This window comes from Vitis riparia, chromosome 8, assembly GCF_004353265.1.
Source record: "Vitis riparia cultivar Riparia Gloire de Montpellier isolate 1030 chromosome 8, EGFV_Vit.rip_1.0, whole genome shotgun sequence".
Lineage (NCBI taxonomy): Eukaryota > Viridiplantae > Streptophyta > Magnoliopsida > Vitales > Vitaceae > Vitis > Vitis riparia.
Window position 1 is genome coordinate 11,306,227 of NC_048438.1, and position 21,207 is coordinate 11,327,433.

Here is a 21,207-nt window from a genome sequence, read left to right on the forward strand (position 1 = left end):
AAACTAGGCTATAGGAGATTGCTTTAGTCCATGTAATGCCTTTTTCAACCTGCACGCACTTTTATTCTTAGAAGCTCCTGAAAACCTGATGGAGCTTCCATGTATACTTCTTCTAGGTTACCATACAAAAAAAAAAAAAAAACACATTTTTAACATCAAATTATTGCAAAGACCAATCAAGATTAGCTGCCAAGATAATAACACGCAAATGATATTCATTTTTGCTTTGGGGGCAAATGTCTCTTGGTAATCAATGCCATAAGGTTTGAGTAATCTAGCCTTATATCTTTCCAAAGTCCCATCCACCTTGTATTTTATCGTGAACACCCATTTACACTCAACTAGTCCTTGTTTTAGAAGCCCAACAATTTCCCAAGTTTATTTTTCTCAAGACCTCTCATTTCCTCATACTAAGAGCCTCTTAAACTCTTTGTGGAATTTCAGTAGGGTTCAATTTAGATAGGAAGGCAGTGTGATAAGGACATTTATTGAAGGAAGTAAAGTTGGAGATAGGGTATTGGGTACACTTCCTTGTTCCTTTCCTAAGGGCAATAGGTAACTCTAAATTGTCAAAGGATGGCACTGGTTCATTGGCAGTGGTATTTGGATGGATTCTGTTTGTTCCTTTGAAGATAAAGGAGAAGAAGGATGAGGGTGAAGCTCAGTACCTATTACTCGTTTAGAGTTTTGGACCTTTGCTAGGTCAGGATGTGGCTGTCACCTTCTTGAATAGACTCACTATGGCAGTGTTACACCAGCTTACCCTTGCTCATTTCCAGAAGATAAATTAGTTGCTGTTTTGGAGAAAGCATTTTCATCTACCAATGGAAGATTAGCGGATGGGCTAATGGTAAAACTGAGATTGCTTGATGAAGGGTTCCTGAGTATCTGAGAGAAAAGAAAACAGGTCTGAATTCTCTGATCCCCTTATCTTCCAATAATGACTCCCCTTAAAGATAAGGGGTAGAAAAGAATGTCTGGTTTTCAGCAAAGGTAACATCCATGGATATAAACATTTTTTTCGAGGCTAGGTGATAACACTTATATCCCCTTTTTGTTGAAGAATAGCTCATAAAGATCCAATTTCCTATGATAATTGGCATGAACATGAATAAAAAGACGAACATTGAAATATCTTGGGAGGAAGTTGATTTTGACCGTGGAATTGAGGGAAGAACTCAGAAAGAACAGCTATGGGAATCTGGTTGTCCAAGGTTCTAGACAACAATCATAATTAAGTGTGCTGCAGTTAAAACTGCTTCTGCTCAGAATGTTATTGGGACATTTTTCTGAAACAGTAAAGCTTGAGGCATTTCAAGAAGGTGAAGGTTTTTTCACTAATCAACTTCATTCTATCTTGGAGTGTCAGTGCAGGAAGACTGGTGAACAATTCCCCATTTATGAAGAAAAGGGGACAGGACTTGATTAAAATATTCTGTACCATTGTCAAATCTTATATTTTTAATTTGGACTCGAAACTGAGTACTAATCATCTTATGAAACACTGGAAAGACACAACTCACATTAGATTTATTCTTTAATAAGAATAACCATTATAACTCTAGTCATCAAAAAAGGAAACAAACTAATGGGCTCCATTGATATTAGGAATACAAGACAAACCCTAACATCAGTAGGATTAATGAAGATGGAACAGAAGATTTTGTATCATTCAAAGGACTAGTTGTGCATATAACATGAAAATCATTTTACTCCATTTATTGGGAAAATGCCTATAAACTTAGATTCAAGGAACTCCTAATTGAAGGCCTTGCTAAGAGCAACTTTGATTGCCATCAGACCAAGCTCTTCCATTTTATGCATAAATTAGTCATGATTGTGGTGGTGTTATCTCTTATTAGTTTAGGTGGGTTTCTCTTTTGTCTATGCCCTGTTTAAGTCTTTTGGGGTATAAGGGTTTCCCACCATATCCCCTTATTTAATTGACTAGTTATTGTAAATGTTACGACTGTTGGGCTACACCATTTATGCATGGTGTTGCGCACCTCCGTGTACCTAAATTAAACTAAGAAGGGTAGATGACTTGGCTAATGTGGGAATCCTCAGCAGTGAATCAGTTGTAATCAACCACCCTCCTAGCATTAAACTCATTTTATCGTCAGATATTTTTTCTTGTAGATTTATTCATAGGTTCTAAGTTTATTCTTTAACTTTCCCTTTTTGGCTTTTGTATTTATTATGATTATCTTTCCACCCACGGGAATAAAACCCAGAAGAGTACTGAAAACCTTCTTGTGACAGTCTTATCCATATTTTAACCATTTCTGGTGGAATTATGGCAATTTAAGAAGAAAAAAAGATGGTGGAATTCAATCATCTTTTGACCTGCAGTGGCCTTGGATATCTGGCAATATATTTTTCTTTTTTCTTTCTTTTTTTATTTTTTATTTTTTTATTTTTATTTTTTTTTATAGGCAGATTAAGATGATATGTGGAATAGAAATGGATGCAAAATTATCTTTCAAACTTCAAAATTCAGATAAAATATATAAAACAAGACTCAACTCAGGAAACAAACCACAGTAAAACATCTAAAGTCCATTATGACTTGGTACAAAAAAAAAAAAACAAACAGGGCCTAAGATAACATGAGTTAATAAGGGTGGTAACAAAAGGGTGCACAGCCTAAGCACAATCATCTCCTCCTTCATGCCTTAATGTCTACAACTATTGATAAGTAGATATTCTTATTGATACCTTTGAACTTTTCAGAATATTTTTTGGACCAATATTTGGATTTCCCCTCAATTTATTTATACCTCAATATTATATATCAATATTTTATTCCTTGGGCCCACACACCTCACATATGTAGAAGTTACATTTTTTTTTTTTGCTATGTTCAAAAGAACAAGGAGTTCCTTCCTATACAAGAAAATAAAATGGTGCAGGTAACTACCCCATTGTTAAAATTTGTGGCTGAGTTGGTGCTGAACAGATCCCAGAGATTAATTTTTGATTCATCATCTCCTAATGGTATACTGCTCTTTCGAGAAGTCAGCAAATTAATTGTATGTTATGGGTCAAGGGTTTTGGCACTTCCCAATCCTGTGGATATATATGCCTCCAAATACAAGGGAATCTGGATTTCTTTCACAATTCTTTCAAGAGGTATGCATCTTGAACAGCTTCATATTTTATTTTTTTTGCTTTGTTTCTTTATTTAGTCCTATCTCTGAATTCATTACTTACATCTTAATTTTTTTTTGGGTTCATATTGTGTGTTTTGTTGTCCCTTATTTAGACAGAAGATAGCTGAGAGTTCCTTGAAGTCATTGCATATTGAATAGGCATACCCTACTCGAGCTGTTTTCGCTAACAACCTTGTTTGCACTGTTATTTATTTTTTGAAAAAAAAAAAAGTTTAGGTCATTGTTGTCTGCTCTATATTTACTTACAAACCTTTTGCTCTTTTATCATAAAATATTATCCAATTCCTCTCTTTGATATTGGCATTGAGAAACCAAAAATCACCCTTTCCTTCTTTTTTCCATTCAAGTATCTCTTCTATACCCACTTCAATTGCAAAAAGGGAAACTGAAAATTCAAAGCAACAAACATGTAGCCAATGACCTAGGAAATGAAGTGTTGTGAGTGTATGTTCTATTTTGTTGGTATAGCCGTTTGCATATTTTGTGTACTACTGCTGCATGGATTCTTTCAAATTGATTTACCATATTTTTTTCAGCATCAATTTGTTATCATGAGCCACTTTTAATGTAGTTTACTACCATATGGCAGCACTCACTGGAAACTATGTCAACTTTGGTGTGTTTGAACTGTATGGTGATAGAGCACTTGCTGATGCTCTTGACATTGCTCTAAAAATGATGTTATCCATTCCTTTGGCTGATATACTCGCATATCGAAAGGTATGATTTTTTGGTTGAATGTTTAAGCATGCAACTGCTGATTTAGAAATTCTTGTTGGATGAGGTTATGTAGAACCTTTTATATTAAATATGCTATCTAGCAAACAAGTGAAGAAATCATTACCTTCTAGAGTACTCGTAAGGATTTCTAGACTGATATTACTAACTATAAATTGTGTATGCCAGATCTATGACCTTAGAATGGATAACTTTCCCTTGTGTTCCATCAGCTTAACTTGTCTAGTTTGCCTCACCTCTGTTCAATATGGGCTTATCTATTTTCGTGAAATGGATAAGTATTACTATGATGTTGAGAAGCATTTCACCATTGCTAAGCTCACCTTATTAACTTCCCTTGTTAGTTTTTACCTCGGTGGCATTGCTCGATTATGGCATGAAATTTGTTTGTGTGGAGAAAAATTGTATTTCTCATTCATATTTTAAAAGTATACAACCCTAGAAATATATATTGCAGCAGAAAAAAAAGAATAAGAATTGAAAACTACCCTACGAAAGATCCCTACAAATCAGGGATGATATACACAAATCTACACAATTGTACACACACAACCATATATAACAGTTGTATATCTTCCACAGTTGTATAGTACAGTTGTAATAATCTTCCACAGTTGACGCATGTCTCATGATTAAGCCTATAAAAAATTCTTGGACTATTTGTTGACAAAAACCCAAAAGGAGGCAACAAAGTAGATTCTATCCCACATTCCCTCAACTCCTAGCCTTGAAAAGCATTGTGTTCCTTTCCAGAAAAATGACTAAAAGCATTGCAAATAGAGCACATGGCTGCAGCACCCTACCTCACTTCCTCCTCCCTAAACCCAAAAGGGGATAACATGCATGGTTTCAATATTCTCAGAACAACGCTGGCCTCTGCTAAAGAGAACAATCCATGCCATAGTGTGTGAGCCAAAGGTTAATGTAGTAACAATTGATCAACTAGCCCCTACATGTCACACACAAGTATGAACTCTAGGCTTTGTTAGGCCCAGGTCTGAAGAATGTCATTAGCATCGACTTTTCCTTGTCATCCAATCAAACACAAGTTTCGACTTTAAGGAAAACTTTGAGAGTATCGCTTATTGTTGGACATAAATTGAATAAAGGGCTTAGTGAAGAAATTCTCACAGTTCATATCACATTGTGCAGAACAGTATATAGTTATTTTAGTTGGTTATCAGGTCATTTATTGTTAAAATGAATTTACATAATTTTCTTTTGTTATTCTTTCCAGTTCACTGTGGCCTACTATGCGTTGTTGGAGGTGTTATTCAACAGTCATATTGTTTTCATTTTGAATCTCGGTACAAGTACATTTATGTATATTGCTGGATCTCTTGAGGTGGGTCTTAAAGCTCTGGACACAAATATTGTATCACAGGTTTGTACTATGTTATCTCTTCTTATAACAACATTTTGTAGCTCTCCCTTTTGATTGGGTTGTTCTGTTTTAAGATTTAAAAGTATGGTTGTAAACTTTTCCTTAGCTATTATAATCATTCTTCAAGTGTATGATATTATCATGCTTCACTGGACCATGCCAGTAATCGACTTCAAATTTGTTATTTCAGTGTGCATCGGCTATTGATAATTTGTGTACATTTTATTTCAATTGCATTACATTGGGAGAGTCACCCAATTCTCCGGCTGCTCTGAATCTTGCTCGACACATTGCAGAGTACCCTGGATTGTTTCCTGAAGTAAGTTATACATTCTTCATAGAAAAATATCTGAAATTAAAAAGTATGTTTCACTTTTTAGGTGAAAAAATTAATGAAGAAGGGTTGTAGTTAAGTTTTATAGTTGCAATAAAAACTCCATAGTTATGTTGTCACACAATGATTTAATTTTTTTTTTACTTCAACTATTTTTTTGCTAACTACGCATGGTTTTATTGGTTACTGGATCTTTCTTGTGCTAAAATGTCCCAAACTTATTGCTCAATGAGCACCATTAGATAGCATGTATTTTTTAGGAGCCAGTCAAAATGGGTACGCTAATTTACTTCAAATCTAGGTTAATGGAAAACAATTACAAATCCTTTCCTTTCGGGTGAGCCTTGTATTTTATGCTGTGTGCATGAGTTGCACTCCCTGTTTTGATTGTAACCTTTATAATGTATCTTTAATTTGCCTATAAAGTATAATCAAATAATAGTTAAAAAAAATAGAACATTTTAGTAATATGAGTTTGCAAGTATGATAATCAAAACTCATCCAGTGAAATGATTGTTTAATTTATTTGATACACCTTCTAGGCCATACTGGCCTGTGTTTTCATCCTTTTTTGGTGCTAAAAGAGATGATATTGAATGGGACCTTCAAGAAATTACCTCTGAAAGATGTCATTGAGGAGATCCACCTACCCTTTGGATGATGATGTCATAATGTGTACAAAGCTGACATCAACATGTGTGCAAATGGCCTAAGCTGAATATTTACTGTTATCATTCACTTGTACCTCATTTTCTCAGTGATTAAGATGACAGAGGAATAAAATAAGAACTAGAGGAGGGGGAAGAGTAGGATAGTGGTCAATGTTGGGGGGAAGGGGGACTTAATGTCTGGGAAATAGTGAGAATATTTCCAGTGGACGTCTTCCACAACCTGTAGAGAGATAGTTCACTTATGGAGCAGGGGATAAGTAATTCAACTCATTGTGAAGCAGAAGAAACATTTTACTAGCATTATGCTTTCTATTTTACAGTTCTTCTAAAGCAGTTAACAACTTCACTTTTTTTGCCTGCCTCTTGGATTTTATGTTGATGTAAATTTCTTGTTTCTCTAGATATTAAAGACCCTCTTTGAGCTTGTTCTATTTGAGAACTGTGGCAACCAGTGGAGTCTTAGCAGACCAATACTAAGCTTGATACTTGTCAGTGAAGAGGTAACAGTTGGAACCTCCTAGTTTAATTTTCCTTTCCTTTTTTATCCATTGTTCTATTCCTGTAATTTTTCAGGGTAAGTATCATGAATGTCCAAAAGGCTGTGTTGCATTACCATGGATACATGGTTTTGAATTTGGAAATCACATTAATGGGAGGTCTTTGTCCTTAACTGATTGTGTAGATTGGATGGGTTCTTGTTGAGGGAGGGAGTAGTTTTTTTGTATACCATCCTTTTTGTTTTGCTTTTCTCCATCATTGTATACATCCAATGTACTCTTGTGTATTTTTTTGCACCTTTAATACATTCTCTTAATAAATAAAAAATAATAATATAGCAATTGGCAAAAGTTATAACTGACCTTATTGTTAGAACTTAAATTAGATGGTATCAGATTTTGTATGCATTCTTTGTATGAAACAAAGGCTAAAGCCATCTTAATGATAAAAAATATATTTAGGCATGCTGGTTATGCAGTTTATGGTAGATTATAGTTGTTGATAATCAATTAAGTAATGCATCAGAGTATACCCCTTCAGAGTCCATGGAGGTTAGTGTCATAGTAGTTGATGATCAATTAATTAATACATCAAAGTGTACTCCTACAGAGTCCATGGAGGTTAGTGCCTGACACGAGACTATTTTAAACAAGAAACATCAATAGAGCGCCCCAAAGTATTCAGGAAGTATACAACGAACACCTAAAGACGCCTCCAAAAGAATAGAGGGACAACAAAAAACACCACCATCCTCAATAAGTGCCCAACTAGTCAATAAAATCTACTACAAACGAAGGACAAAAATCTAAAAACAACTTAGACCAAGCCCAAAGATTACAAAGAAAAGAGTGTTTTAGTTCTTTAACAGAATGCTCCTCATTTTCAAATGATCTACTGTTTCTTTTCTTTCAAATTGTTTAGAATAAGCATAAAAGAGCAACCCGTCATGCCTTTTTCCGCTTTTTACCCACAAAAGAGCTATATCATCCTAATAGCATGTCTCTGACTGAAGAGGGAAGCACCTAATACATGCCATAATACCCTTGTCTTGACATGGTGGATAAGGATGCGATCAATGGACTCTTCCTTTAAATGGAACTTTAATTTCCGTCGTAATCTAACCGATTATGAGATAGAAGATCTAGAACGCCTCATGCAATCCCTAGATTGTATGAACTTATCCACTTCCGCTTCAGACGCGAGATCATGGTCCTTATGTTCTTCAGGTTTGTTCACAGTCAAATCTTTCTTTACAGCCATGTCCCAAATGCCGGATTCATCTCCATTGTTCCCCACTAAGTTTGTTTGGAAATCTCAAGTCCCTTTCAAAGTTAAGGCCTTTGTCTGGCTTGTGGCACATAAGAAGGTGAATACCAATGACTTGCTACAATTGAGGAGACCCACAAAGCTATTAGCCCTGACATATGTAAGTTGTGTATGGAACAAGGAGAATCAGCAGATCATCTCTTTCTCCATTGTTCAGTGACGTTGGGGTTGTGGCACAGACTTTTTCAGCTAGCCAAGATGGATTGGGTTCCTTCGAAAAGCATTTCAGACATGATGTTCATCAATTACAAAGGATTCGGCAAGTCCAAGAGAGGGGTAATGCTATGGCAAAACGCGAGTATAGCGTTAATCTGGGTTGTGTGGCGGGAAAGAAATGCTAGGATATTTGAGGACAAGGCTAGGAATTCAGGGAATCTTTGGGATTCCATTCATTTCCTTGCGTCCTTTTGGGCTTTTTGTTCAGCGGGTTTTAAGGGGCACCCCCTTAACGTATTACTACTTGATTGGCTATCAGTGTGTAGTTCCAATAGTTCCAATGGGACGGCCTAGTGTATTGTTATTTTTTCATGTTGTTTAGTTTTTTTGAGGGAGGATCCTCATCCTCCTTGTGTACTTCTTTTTTTATTAATATATTCTGTCAAAATATTGTGTGAATGACCGAATACCTTGGCCTTGAGTTTTGTATATTATATATAGACTTTACAAGGATGCTTTACATGGAAAGCAAATAAAAAACAAATAAATTACAGCATGATTCTAGCCCTATACATGTAAACTATAATCTATCAAATAATATATGCTAACTGTACAGAATAATCAATGGAGAAATAAGGAAACATTGTGGGCTAAAATAAGGAAAGAAGGGTGGACTAAATTAAGGAAGGTGTGGACAGCAAGTGTGGGCTAAAATATGGAAGGTGTGGAGGGCTAAAATAAGGAAGGTGTGAAGGGCTAAAATAAGGAAGATGTGGACAGCAAGTGTGGGCTAAAATATGGAAGGTGTGGAGGGCTAAAATAAGGAAGGTGTGGACAGCAAGGCTGTCCTTTGACAGCCCCCTCAAATTGATGCAGGTTGATCAACAAGCATCAATTTGCTACTTAGCAAGCAATGTCGATGACGAGGGAGAGCCTTGGTGAAGATATCAGCTATTTGTAAGTCGGTGGAAATATGTGGAAGAGTGATAACACGAGCTTCAAAGGCTTCACGGATAGAGTGACAGTCCACTTCAATATGCTTTGTGCGCTCATGATAGACAGGATTGGCCGTGATCTGAATAGCGCTTGTATTATCGACATGTAGAGGTGTAGGATCGGTCTCAGAAAAATCTAACTCCGCAAGCAAACCTCGAAGCCAAATGATTTCAGAACAAGCAAGAGACATCGCCCGGTACTCAGATTCTGTAGATGACTTAGAGACTCTGTCTTGCTTCTTACTTTTCCAAGATATCAATGCATCACCTAAGAACACACACCAACCAGTGATGGAGCGACGGGTATCCGCACAACCAGCCCAATCAGCATCACTATAAGCAGCAAGGCGAGTAGAATTGCCTGCAGGGAAGAACAAGCCACGAGTAGAAGTGCCTTGAACATAGCGTATGATCCTACGAACGGCAGCCAAATGAAGATGACGAGGAGTCTGAAGGAACTGGCTGACTTGCTGTACAGCAAAAGAAATGTCCGGTCTAGTAATGGTGAGATAAACAAGGCTACCCACCAACTTCCTGTATAAACTGGGATCAGCAAGTAAGTCGCCCTCCTCTTTGCGAAGCTTGACATTTAATTCCATGGGAGTATCAACAGAAGTAGCCCTTGTAGACCAGCTGTAGCCACCAAGTCACTCGCATACTTATGTTGATTGAGGGAAATACCAGAGGGACTATGATGCACCTCAAGACCAAGAAAATATGTGAGAGACCCAAGATCTTTCATATGAAAGGACTCGGAGAGATGAGTTTTGAGCTGACCAAGTAAAGCAGAATCGGAACCAGTGATCACAATATCATCAACATAAACCAAAAGAACAACAATACCCATGTCTGATTTCCGAAGAAACAAGGAAGTGTCATACTTGCTCTGCCTGAATGAAAATTGTAATAAAGTGGTGCGGAATTTATCAAACCAGGCTCTCGGAGCCTGTTTGAGACCATAAAGAGAGCGACGAAGCTTACACACATGTGAAGTCGGAGAGGGAAACAATCCCGGGGGTGGCTTCATATAAATACACTCTTTAAGATCCCCATGAAGAAAAGCATTTTTTACATCCATCTGATGTAGTGGCCAATCACTGGAAGCAGCAAGAGCTAGAATCGTACGAACAGTAGTCATTTTAGCCACAGGAGCAAAGGTCTCTTCATAATTGACACCATATTCCTGATTATTCCCAAGTGCAACAAGCCGAGCTTTGTAACGATCCAAACTTCCATCAGATCGGACCTTGACTGAGTAAACCCATTTGCAACCCAGAGGAACAATAGTGGGAGGACAGGGCTCAATGTCCCAAGTGTGATTGGCCTCTAGAGCGGCAATTTCTTCCTGCATAGCTTGTCGCCAACAATCATGCTTAGCAGCATGTGAGTAGCATGTGGGAATATCAAATTTGGACAATGCAGCAGTAAGGGCTGAAAAGAATTGCCAGAACTGGAAGAGGGAAATCCATACCTATTCGGAGGTACAGACACTCGAGAAGAGCGACGTACTGAAGGTGCTGCAACTGACTGCATCTGGAGCGTGGTAGGATCAGATATCGGGTGAGCCACTGAAAGAGACTGTGGGCGGGAGCGTCTCGTATACACAATACCTGGTTGAAAGCGAGAACTGACTGGATGAAGATCTGAGAACTGTTGCTCAAAGGAGGGAAGGACCACAGTAGAAGAGGATGACACAGTAGAAGAGGATATAGGAAAGAAATGTTGATTTTCAAAGAAAATAACATTCCTAGAAATACGTGTACGATGTAATGTAGGATCATAGCAAACAAATCCCTTTTGACACATATTATATCCCAAGAAAGCACATCGAACAGATTGAGCAGATAATTTATGTCGCTCATGAGGAGGTAAATGAACAAAGCATACACAACCAAAAATACGAAGGTGATCATAACTAGGTTGCTTAGCAAATAAGCGGAAATAGGGAGACTCCATATGTAGGACTTGAGAAGGTAAACGATTAATCAAGTGAGTAGCAGTTTTTAGAGCCTCTACCCAAAACATGGATGGAACAGAAGATTCTAACAAGAGAGTACGTACCACATCTAAAAGATGACGATTTTTGCGTTCGGCAACTCCATTTTGTTGAGGAGTAGAGGGACATGAACGTTGATGAATAATACCCTTAGAAGCCAAGAATGCTTGAAACTCAGTAGACAAATACTCACCACCGGAATCTGTGCGTAATGTCTTAATAGAAGTAGAAAATTGATTGTCAACATACGCTAAAAACTCAGTGAAAGTACGAAAGACCTCAGATTTAGAGCGAAGAAAGTAGACCCAAGTAAATCTGCTATGATCATCAATGAAAGTCACATAATATTTAAATTTCTCATGTGAACTAACCGGGGAAGGTCCCCAAACATCACTATGGATAAGATCAAAGCAATGAGATGCTCTACTTGCATGCAAAGGGAAGGGAAGAGTTTTACTTTTACCAAGTTTGCAAGAATCACACTCAAGAGATAAAGAATAACGATCCTTATTACCAGGTAAATCAGAGTTCAATACATGAGATAAGATTTGAGTATTGGGATGGCCTAAACGACGATGCCACACCATACTAAGATCTGAAACATTATTACAAGCAAAAGACTTAATAGAAGAAAGTGGAGAAAAATCTGGAACAGGTAAAAATAGTGGAAACAAGCGCCCCACTTTAGGTCCCTTTGCGATCGGCTTCCCCGTTACCTGGTCCTGCACAACACAACCATTACCAGAAAAATTAACAGCACAATTGTTATCAACTAATTGGCCAACAGAAATAAGATTCGTGGAAAGCTGAGGAGCAAGAAACACGTCAGTGAACTTAGAGGAGGCATCGCCGATAGCAGCTATGGGCAAAGAGCTGCCATTGGCAGTCTGAATGGAAGATTGACCAGCGTAGGGCCGAACATGACACAAAGCGGTGGGATTATTAGTCATGTGATTAGAGGCCCCCGAGTCCACGTACCAGAGTTTAGTAGAATTGTTACCTTGAAACCCCATTGCTGATAATGCTGAAATTAACATCTGTTGCACCATTTCTGGGGTGCAGTAATCTGGTGCAGGAGGTGCAGGAATAGAGCACGCAGCTGAAGGAGAGTCGTGTGTTGCAGAAGTTGCTACAGGAGGGATAATAACCGAAGTCTGAAATGCGTGGGCCTGACGATTCTGGGGGCGAATACGACATTCTTTGATAATGTGACCCTTCTTCTTGCAATAAGAACAAAACTTCTTAGGGCAAGTGGCAGCAATATGCCCATATTCCTTGCAGCAAAAACACTGCAAGTTTTTAGAATGCATAGGTGGTCCGCGGCCTTGGGCAGCATAAGCTACAGTTGTCGTCCCGGAACTGCCATGAGATTGCTCCAAAATAGCTTGAGTACTAAGGCGTTGCTCTTCGCGAAGTAACTCACCAAAACAAATATCAAGAGAGGGAACAGGAGATCTATTCAGTAAAGAGGAGCGGACAGATTCATATTCCGGACGTAGTTTCATAAGAAACTGATCACGCCGGGTAGTCGCGTGAATAGTCTGAATAGTTGAAAGAGCAGCAATAGGAACATCCGCTGTAAAAATCAGCATATTCATGCCAAAGAGTCAGAAATGCTGAGTAGTAGTCCTGGATGGAAAGACTACCATGTTGAAACGTGGCAATCGCATGTTCTAATTGAAAGCGACGAGCATCGTTATCCTGATGATAAACTTTCTTCAAATAAGCCCACATAGATTGAGCAGAGCGATGGGGCCGCAAGTGGGTGACAATATGAGGCTCCACTGAACCAAGAAGCCAAGACATGATGCGTGCATCAAGCACAGCCCATGAAGGAGAAGACCCAACATCCTGAGATTTGTCAAAAGTTGATGGTTTTTCAACATCCGTGCCATCAATATGACCCCAAAGGTCTTTTCCCTTGAGAAAAAGTTCAAATTGAAATGCCCAGGTAGAATAATTTATGCCTGTAAACTTAACACACAGAGGTGCGGAATCCATAGAAAATAAATAGACTTGACCGAAAAAAAATAGAACCCGAGACAAAAGGATGGACCAAAAAAAATCCCAGAAGAAAACTGAACAACCACAGAAATACTGAGAAAAATGGTTGTGGTTGGGTGCAGCACGGATCAACACAGACTTGACCGAAAGATACGAGAGGCACCTCCGAAACCGAAAAGACAGAAAAGAATTTGAGGGAAGAAAAATTAGCAACCTTGCTCTGATACCATGTCAAAATATTGTGTGAATGACCGAATACCTTGGCCTTGAGTTTTGTATATTATATATAGACTTTACAAGGATGCTTTACATGGAAAGCAAATAAAAAACAAATAAATTACAGCATGATTCTAGCCCTATACATGTAAACTATAATCTATCAAATAATATATGCTAACTGTACAGAATAATCAATGGAGAAATAAGGAAACATTGTGGGCTAAAATAAGGAAAGAAGGGTGGACTAAATTAAGGAAGGTGTGGACAGCAAGTGTGGGCTAAAATATGGAAGGTGTGGAGGGCTAAAATAAGGAAGGTGTGAAGGGCTAAAATAAGGAAGATGTGGACAGCAAGTGTGGGCTAAAATATGGAAGGTGTGGAGGGCTAAAATAAGGAAGGTGTGGACAGCAAGGCTGTCCTTTGACATATTCTTGCGTGGTTTCCTATCAAAAAAATGGACTCTTCCTTTAAATGACAAAGGAAACATCTGTTTACCAAAAACCACCCTCTTCTCTTTAAATGATCCAAGGTTAAAATCTTTGCCCAAGTAGCCTCCCAAGCAAAAAAGTCCACCTCCAGCAGCACCCAAGAGTTCCAAATTACACCTGCCGGAAAAGAAATTGTACATCCCAGCTCCGAATCCAAGTAGAGGGCTTTAATAGAGAACTTACCATTTTTCAACCTTGTCCAAATCACATCATCTTCCACTTCCCTCCACACTCTCCTCCTTTCAAACTTGTAAGGAAGTGCTCCACAATATCCCTAACACAAGACTATTCTGCTCCCAGTTCTAATGTTCTGCTTATTAAGAACCGTCTACTCAACTTGCCATCTTAGCTGGAAATTTTCCAGAAATATCTCTTACATCCCTATCAGAGCAGAATGAGTTACATAAAAGCACATACTTGATTTTCCTTAGTGCCATTTGTACCCTTGTTGCTTCATTCTTTGTTTTATTGATTTTCAAATTGCATGTATAACATTCTACATCATAATTGTTGAAATTGACTTATTATTTGCTTGAAATGATGGGAACTAGACAAAAGGAGTAACTGAAAATTGAAAAGGAGTTCAATGTGTTTCGCTATCCCAAGTGAGGCAATCATGGAGTCAGTGAGATTTAACACTAACCTCAAGAATACTGTCTAAGATTGCTGATGTCTTGAGGATGGTTGTTTTTACCTGTGGGGATATATATATATATGAACTGGGGACATACTATCAAACGTTCAAGAATGTTCCAAAACCAAATTGGATTCATCTTGGGACAACTGTTGAGAGGTTTGATTGGATAGAGTGGATTCAGAAAATATCATCTAAAGCTTAGAAGCAAGAACACTGATTCAGATGTTGATGTTCTCTGTGGATCCAAAATGCTTTCTAATTTGCTAGTGTCACAGGAATATTTAGAATTCCACTTTTTTATTTCTTTCAGCCAGAAGGCCTAGACACACCACAAGAAGGCCCTATACTCCCTAAGAATTAATCTCAAGCCTGGAGGAGGGGTTTGTCTAGGGAGCTGGATGTGCTTGATCTCAAAATCTATGATTGAATGATGATCAGCCCTAGGCAATCTTGAAGGACCAGAGCTAGACTAAGCTCCATTGGAGTTTTGCTGACCAAGTTTCAGCATTGATTGGAGTCTAATTCCTCTATCATCCTTTGGGGCCTTTATCCCATGCTAGTTTTTAGGCTCAGGTGATTGACCCTTAATTCAGTCAACAGAAGATCAAGATGAGGAATATTATGGGAAATAAATAACAAAGCAGAGTGAACATACACAATATCCAATATAAGAACCAAAAAAAAAAAATTGTCAATATCCGATATAAGAACCAAATAAAAAATTGTCAGTGTCCAGTATAAGTACCAAAAAAATTGTATTTACAGTGTCCAGAAAACACTACAAAACCCCAAATAATCATGCAATATAAAAACCAAAAGAAAACCAGACTTGGGAACAAATGGAGAAGAAACTGGAACACATTGTTTGAGTTTTCTACCCTCAGTTCTTTATAAATAAGACCAAGAACTAGAGAGATCAGTAGCTAAGATGCATGATGTCTAATAAAGCACAACACACGAGTTAATATCAAAGACAGTATTTAAGCACATATACACCAGTGCACTAATGCGAAAGAATGCCAAGTGAAGCCATGTGGGTTAGGGAATTTATACTGGAGAGATTCTGCTATTATCATTTCATGAGCCGCCAAGGGGAGGAGAAGGCCTTGGAAGTATGAAAAATATATGACCCGGATTGTTTCCTTGTCTGGTATATTCCTTTTTAAGGATTGTCAACTTGTCCAAAAACTTAGCTTGTTGCTTTGTGTGGAGTCCCATATCAACAAACCAGGAAGCTGATGCCTTGGCTAAAAGGGCGCTTCCTCACTGGTTGAGTTTGCAGGGGATTGTTTTCCCGAATGAGTTTGGTTGTGGTCTTCGGTGATCACTTATGGGTTGCTTGTTGGTTGGTAGGCCTTCTTTGCTATCTTGTCAGCTTGTTTGTGGTATTTAGTTTGTCTTTTGTTTCTTTTTTGCTTCTTTTTGTTGACTTTGGTCATTCCCCGCACTTTTCTTCTGCTAATAAAATATATTTAGCGAAAATTTGAAATATAATTGAAATTTTTAAGCATGCTCAAATGCATTAATGAAGCATGAGATGGCCTTGACATGAGATAGCCTCAGCATGTAGTGAATTAGCCTGCTCAAATGCTATATCAAAACACCAGGCAAATCACACAATATTTAGAGTATTTAGAACTTATATTCAGTATTTAAACTGTTTACAAACTTGTATTTGCCTTGATTATCTTGCAGATGTCCACAAATTTGAAGGCTCAAATTTTGGCTTCACAAGTAAGTTTAATGCTCTATGCTTGATCATTATGCATAAACTTTGGATTAAAATATTCTAAATTAATGTGCTTAACATAAGTCTAAACCCAAAATCTTTGTTTCAAACATATTAGTCAATATAATAAGTGAAAACTGAGCAAGAAATCTTTGAGCATTATGAATAATATTATGGAGATGGTAAACAGAAAAGAGTTTAGCCCATTTTCTAATTAGATCTGCAAGTATTGCATTACCAAACAGTGTCATGGAGTTGAGCTGAGCCCGCTTGAGATAAAAGTGGATTTTTAGCCATGTTTGGTTCCCATAAAATTTGAGAGAAAATACAAAGGAAAGAAAATAGAGAGGATAAGTAGAAGGAAAAAAAAAAGTGAAGGAAAATAAAATAAAAAAATAGGTTTAAATTCAATAAATTATTTTTATATGCTTCTTTAAACTCATTTTACTTATTTCTCTCCATTAATTCAAAATTAAATAATTTTAAAATCCATAAATTTCTAACCAATTTTAATTATATTTTATTTTCTTTTGTATTTTTTTATAGTGAAACTAAATATAAGTAAACCATTTTTTTTTTTCCTTAGTATTTTCTGGGAACCAAAAATAGCCTTAGAGAACTAGGAAAGTATAAAGATGGTACTTTTAACTTTTCTACTTCTAAAGCAATCCACAAGTTAGCTCAATCATATGCAGTCTTGAACTTGACCACGATCACTCTTTCAGAAATTTCCTCCTTTTTGCCTCTTTTAAGAAGTTCTAAGTATGAATTTGAGAATTTCTCTTGGAGCCTGATTAATTTTTTAAGCGTTAAGTAATCATCTGATTAAATATTTGAAAACATGTCAATGTTTGTAGTGATGACCCTCATTTTGTTTCTCACTATGCAGCCTGTAGATCAAAGGCAACTTCTTTCCATGTGCTTTGACAAACTTATGACGGACATAAATCAAAGTTTGGACTCAAAAAACAGGGACAAGTTCACCCAGAATCTGACCAGATTCAAGAACGAATTCCGCAACAAATAAATTGTGACACCCTTCACGCAGCAGCAACAATTTTATGCCAGTAGAAGGAATTCATTTGTTTGTCCCCTTAATCTCTGAGCCAAAAACAAAACTGAAAAAAGGGAGGGGCAGAACAGGAAACCAATTTCCTATGTTGTGAAAATGTGTTGCAAATTCCTTGATTTCTTTGTACAGGAAGTGATTTATGTGTAGTTTTCTTGGGTTATCATAAATCATACTGGGGAACTGGAGGAAAAGATAGAAAATACGGAGTGACTGCTAGGCTTGTATGGGTTCACCAAGGTGGGATTAGAAGATTGTAGTTTTTTTTTTTTTTTTCCATTCTTTTTTAGGAGAAAAGAAAAAGAAAAAAGAAAAATTATGATTTGTAATTTTCTTTTTTACAAAGATAGGTGGTGGAAACTTAATTTGCTAAATTAGGTAATATATGCATATTTTTCCTCCGCTGAGTTCATGTTCTTGCTGGATTATTGTAGGGTACATTCTCTGATCTCTTGAAAGTTTTAATCCCAAAAAGAACACTTAAAACTTTACAACTATCAGCTGGATAGAAGTCAGAAGGTCTTTTAGCCTTTTTAGGTTTCAAAACATTATTGCCCAATAGTGGCAAACTATAAGCTTCAGGGCTCAATTCAATTACTATAATAACAAATCTGATCAAGTCAGATTTTCTCAGCTTGCTGGAAACCGCTTATACAAGGCATTTTTTCAGTGAGCTATACGGACTATAAGCAGCCTGTTCCCAAATGTTAACCATGAGCTACAATGTCCCAGCCTTACTTTAGAGGGCATTTACTTCGAATATTTAGTTTGGGGAATAGACACCGGGTAATGTTTTTGTTTAAGCGTATCACCATTATCCGCTTTCTTGTTTCTACCATTCTAACAATTTACATAATGACAAAATTTGGGTCCCAAGCATCTCGTGGTAGGAGTGTCCCTCAGATATCTATGTTAATCGAACATGAACTGACTGACCAAAATGTGAATATAAACAATGGCTTATAAGAGGATTGCATACATTTCTTTTGCTTCACTTCTATAACCTAACATACTAAACCGGTAAAGGTAATTGTGTGAATCTCTCTCACTGCTGATCCTCAGCATCTGAGAGTAGCCAAGAAAGGTACTCAGGCCCTTGACACAAAATAGAATCTGATTGACTTGGTGGAGTCACCCTCTTCCGCAGCAGTGCTTCTATAGGTGGGGACTTCCTCTTCCTGCCACCCCTTGGCCTCAGCCTGAATTGCTCATCCAACTCCTCAAAATCCCCCTGAACCAATGTAATTAAGAAATCACTTGTTTTTCCCACGGTGGTTTAAACTTTAAAGAGCTTCACCAAATAGAAGCACAAATTCTTTCTCTACAGTGAATTAGAAAGAAGGTAAAACAAAACTTACATGGGTATAAACGTGGCATCCAGTTTTCTCGTGGTTATCTCTCACATGCTTGAATGGGAATCTCATGCCACAACCCGGAATACCACAGACAAATGGTCTGAGCTTAAGATGCACAGCCTTCACATGTTGATCAAGATTTGATTTCTAATGATATAAATTCAAACAAAAAATGTCATTAAAAGTTATTAAAAAAAATGAAGTAAAAAACAAATCTATTGCAACACCGCCTGAATCTTACAGTTGAAAACGTGTGAAGACAACCCTTAAAGTGACATTTGACTCTCTCAGAGGAACATACTGACTCATGTGTCCTGAGGTGCCTCTTGATGTTCTTCTTCAGCTGCTTGGTGCCACATATCTCACAGATAATGTGTTGGTGGCAGGATTGGAGATGAGCCTTGAGGCATTGTTCATTAGTGAAGTGTTTCAAACATCCTGGTTCTAAACAGACTGCCTCCACTGAGTCCAGCTTAGCTGCAATGGGAAGAGCATTCATAAGAGTTAGCAAACAGAAATTGATAAAATTCCACGGGGCAGATATGTCTCGAAATTTTAAAGAAAAATGCAACTCAGACTAAAAGGAAATTGATAGATAAAAGAAACTTGCCATGAGAATCCTCATGCTTCTGCAACTTTGAAGCAAATTTGAACACCTTTCCACACCCAAGTTCAGGGCATACATATTGTTTGGAACCAACATCATTAGGGGGAGACTCCTCATCATGAAATTCCTTAATGTGCCTTTTCATGTTGCCTTGGAAAGCAAATCTACGTTTGCAATTCTCAACAGGGCATGTGAAGAGTTTCCCTTGGTGCTGAAGAAGGTGGCGGGTCAAGTGGTCTTTTCTTCTATAGCTAGACTGGCAGTCATCTACTGGACAAGTAAATGGCCTCTGAAACAAAATAGCAATTTTTTTTTAATATATGTATACAAAGTATATAATTTAGAATTTCAAAGAAACCTAATCTTAATTTTGATAAATAACCGAACAGGGTTTGCAAACCTCAAAACAAGTAGTGCGTGATTGAGGCCGCTTGATGGAGCTTCTCAGGAGGTCCCCCACCTGATACTAGTCCATTCAAGGTAGAAAATGCAGCCTCGCGCATTTTGGAGTTCTTTCTGTGGGATCCAATGCTTCACACTATAACATCCATGGGTATCTCATCACCCAAAAAATTTAGAGCCTGCAAGATTATTTTACTTCAGTTTGATGCAAATACTGAAAGAAAATTAGTAATGTGCGGCAGATATCGAATGCAAAACTTGCATTGCATGCTACACCCATCAGCCATAAGGAACAACCATGATGAATTAGCGGTTGAACCAGTTACAACATACAGTTATAAAAAGAGTTCCAAAAAGGGTGCAACTCACAAACAAGGAGTACTTATTTTCTTTTTTCTTGGTTCTTTATACAAAAGAGGGATATCTTGGCTGAGGGACCAACATATATAATTCCCTCATAGAATCCAACTACACAGGCATCAGTAGCAAATTCCGAAACATATACAAAGGAAAATGAAGAAAAAAGAACATTGATGATTGAGAGTAACAAACAAATACCTCAAGAGAATGACTTTGCATGTGTTGCTTCAAGTAAGCTGGTTTTTTGAAACTTGCACCACATTCTCCACACGCATTGGACTTCTCTCCCTCCTTTTCCTCATTGTTATGAACTTTTTGCCCTTCCATCTCCTCCTAAACGGTGTTAAGAAATTAAAGGTGAATCCAGATCTCTTGCAGATCAACTTCCGGGGCAAATTTTTGCCACAAATTTAAACTTTCCGCTAAATTTTTTGCAGAAGCAAGCAGTTTTGATATTCATTATCAACTTTAGGAAATACAGCAAACATTCAGGCAAAAGAATACATCTCTCCGTCGTGAAATTTAGACCCTATATTTGTGAAAATAGTTTAGATCTGTTTGGCTCCTAAGACAATTGTGGGAAAAAGGGAACTACACATTAATCATTTAAACCAAACACTAATCGAGGAAGCCATTGATCCATCCAAACATGCTTTAGACATCAAAATAACAGAAAATATTCAAAATTTAACTCTTTTTTCTTCTTTTATCAAAATCTCCATAACCATATCCGAGTCTTCACCCTAAAAATATAGTTGAGAAAAAGAGATAAACCTTGTGATGGGAGAGCATGTGTGCCCTAATAAGAGCCTTCTTGGACCTGCAAAGTCCACAGTAATCACAGAAGTAACGCCTTACGTCCCTGAATATCGGCTCTTTTTCTCCTCTTTCCCCCATTTTCTGGGATTTCCCAGCAAGACAGAAAATTTTCGCGGGATTTTGTGAGAGATAAGAGAGATAGAAGCATGTATAAGAGGAGCGGCGCAGCGGGGTTGGACGTCTTCTAGGGTTTCCAGGGGTAGAACCGTAAATTGAGAACTACTTTTATTTGAATTAAGATAATATC

General features: G+C 37.5%; 2 protein-coding genes across 3 annotated transcripts in view; one reads left to right on the forward strand and one right to left on the reverse strand.

Moving 5' to 3' along the window:
• Window positions 1-17,914, forward strand: part of LOC117919623 (exportin-7-like) — an 83,859-nt gene extending 65,945 nt beyond the window's left edge. The window contains exons 24-30 of one of the 2 annotated variants that reach the window (XM_034836823.1): window positions 2,913-3,132; window positions 3,763-3,893; window positions 5,149-5,295; window positions 5,486-5,614; window positions 6,702-6,800; window positions 16,315-16,353; window positions 17,238-17,914. In XM_034836823.1, the coding sequence (XP_034692714.1) occupies window positions 2,913-3,132; window positions 3,763-3,893; window positions 5,149-5,295; window positions 5,486-5,614; window positions 6,702-6,800; window positions 16,315-16,353; window positions 17,238-17,375 (903 nt within the window). In that variant the 3' untranslated portion in view covers window positions 17,376-17,914. The remainder of the gene's footprint in view (window positions 1-2,912; window positions 3,133-3,762; window positions 3,894-5,148; window positions 5,296-5,485; window positions 5,615-6,701; window positions 6,801-16,314; window positions 16,354-17,237) is intronic. The other variant, XM_034836824.1, reaches the window with a different exon arrangement.
• A 295-nt stretch (window positions 17,915-18,209) lies between these two features.
• On the reverse strand, window positions 18,210-21,190 carry LOC117919626 (transcription factor IIIA). Its single transcript, XM_034836832.1, has 6 exons — window positions 20,916-21,190; window positions 20,340-20,474; window positions 19,383-19,668; window positions 19,014-19,249; window positions 18,776-18,919; window positions 18,210-18,648 (listed from the first exon to the last, which is right to left on the reverse strand). Exons 1-6 carry the CDS (start codon window positions 21,036-21,038, stop codon window positions 18,463-18,465), a joined length of 1,110 nt encoding a protein of 369 aa, XP_034692723.1. The 5' UTR covers window positions 21,039-21,190; the 3' UTR covers window positions 18,210-18,462.
• Between the last annotated feature and the right edge of the window lie 17 nt (window positions 21,191-21,207).

Coding starts and splice junctions, on each gene's coding strand:
- LOC117919626 (XM_034836832.1), bottom strand. CDS start 21,038: ATGGGGGAAAGAGGAGAAAAAGAGCCGATATTCAGGGACGTAAGGCGT. Junction 19,669..20,339: donor TGCAAAGTCATTCTCTTGAG/GTATTTGTTTGT, acceptor ATTTTGTTTCAG/AGGCCATTTACTTGTCCAGT. Junction 18,649..18,775: donor GATGCCACGTTTATACCCAT/GTAAGTTTTGTT, acceptor ACATTGGTTCAG/GGGGATTTTGAGGAGTTGGA.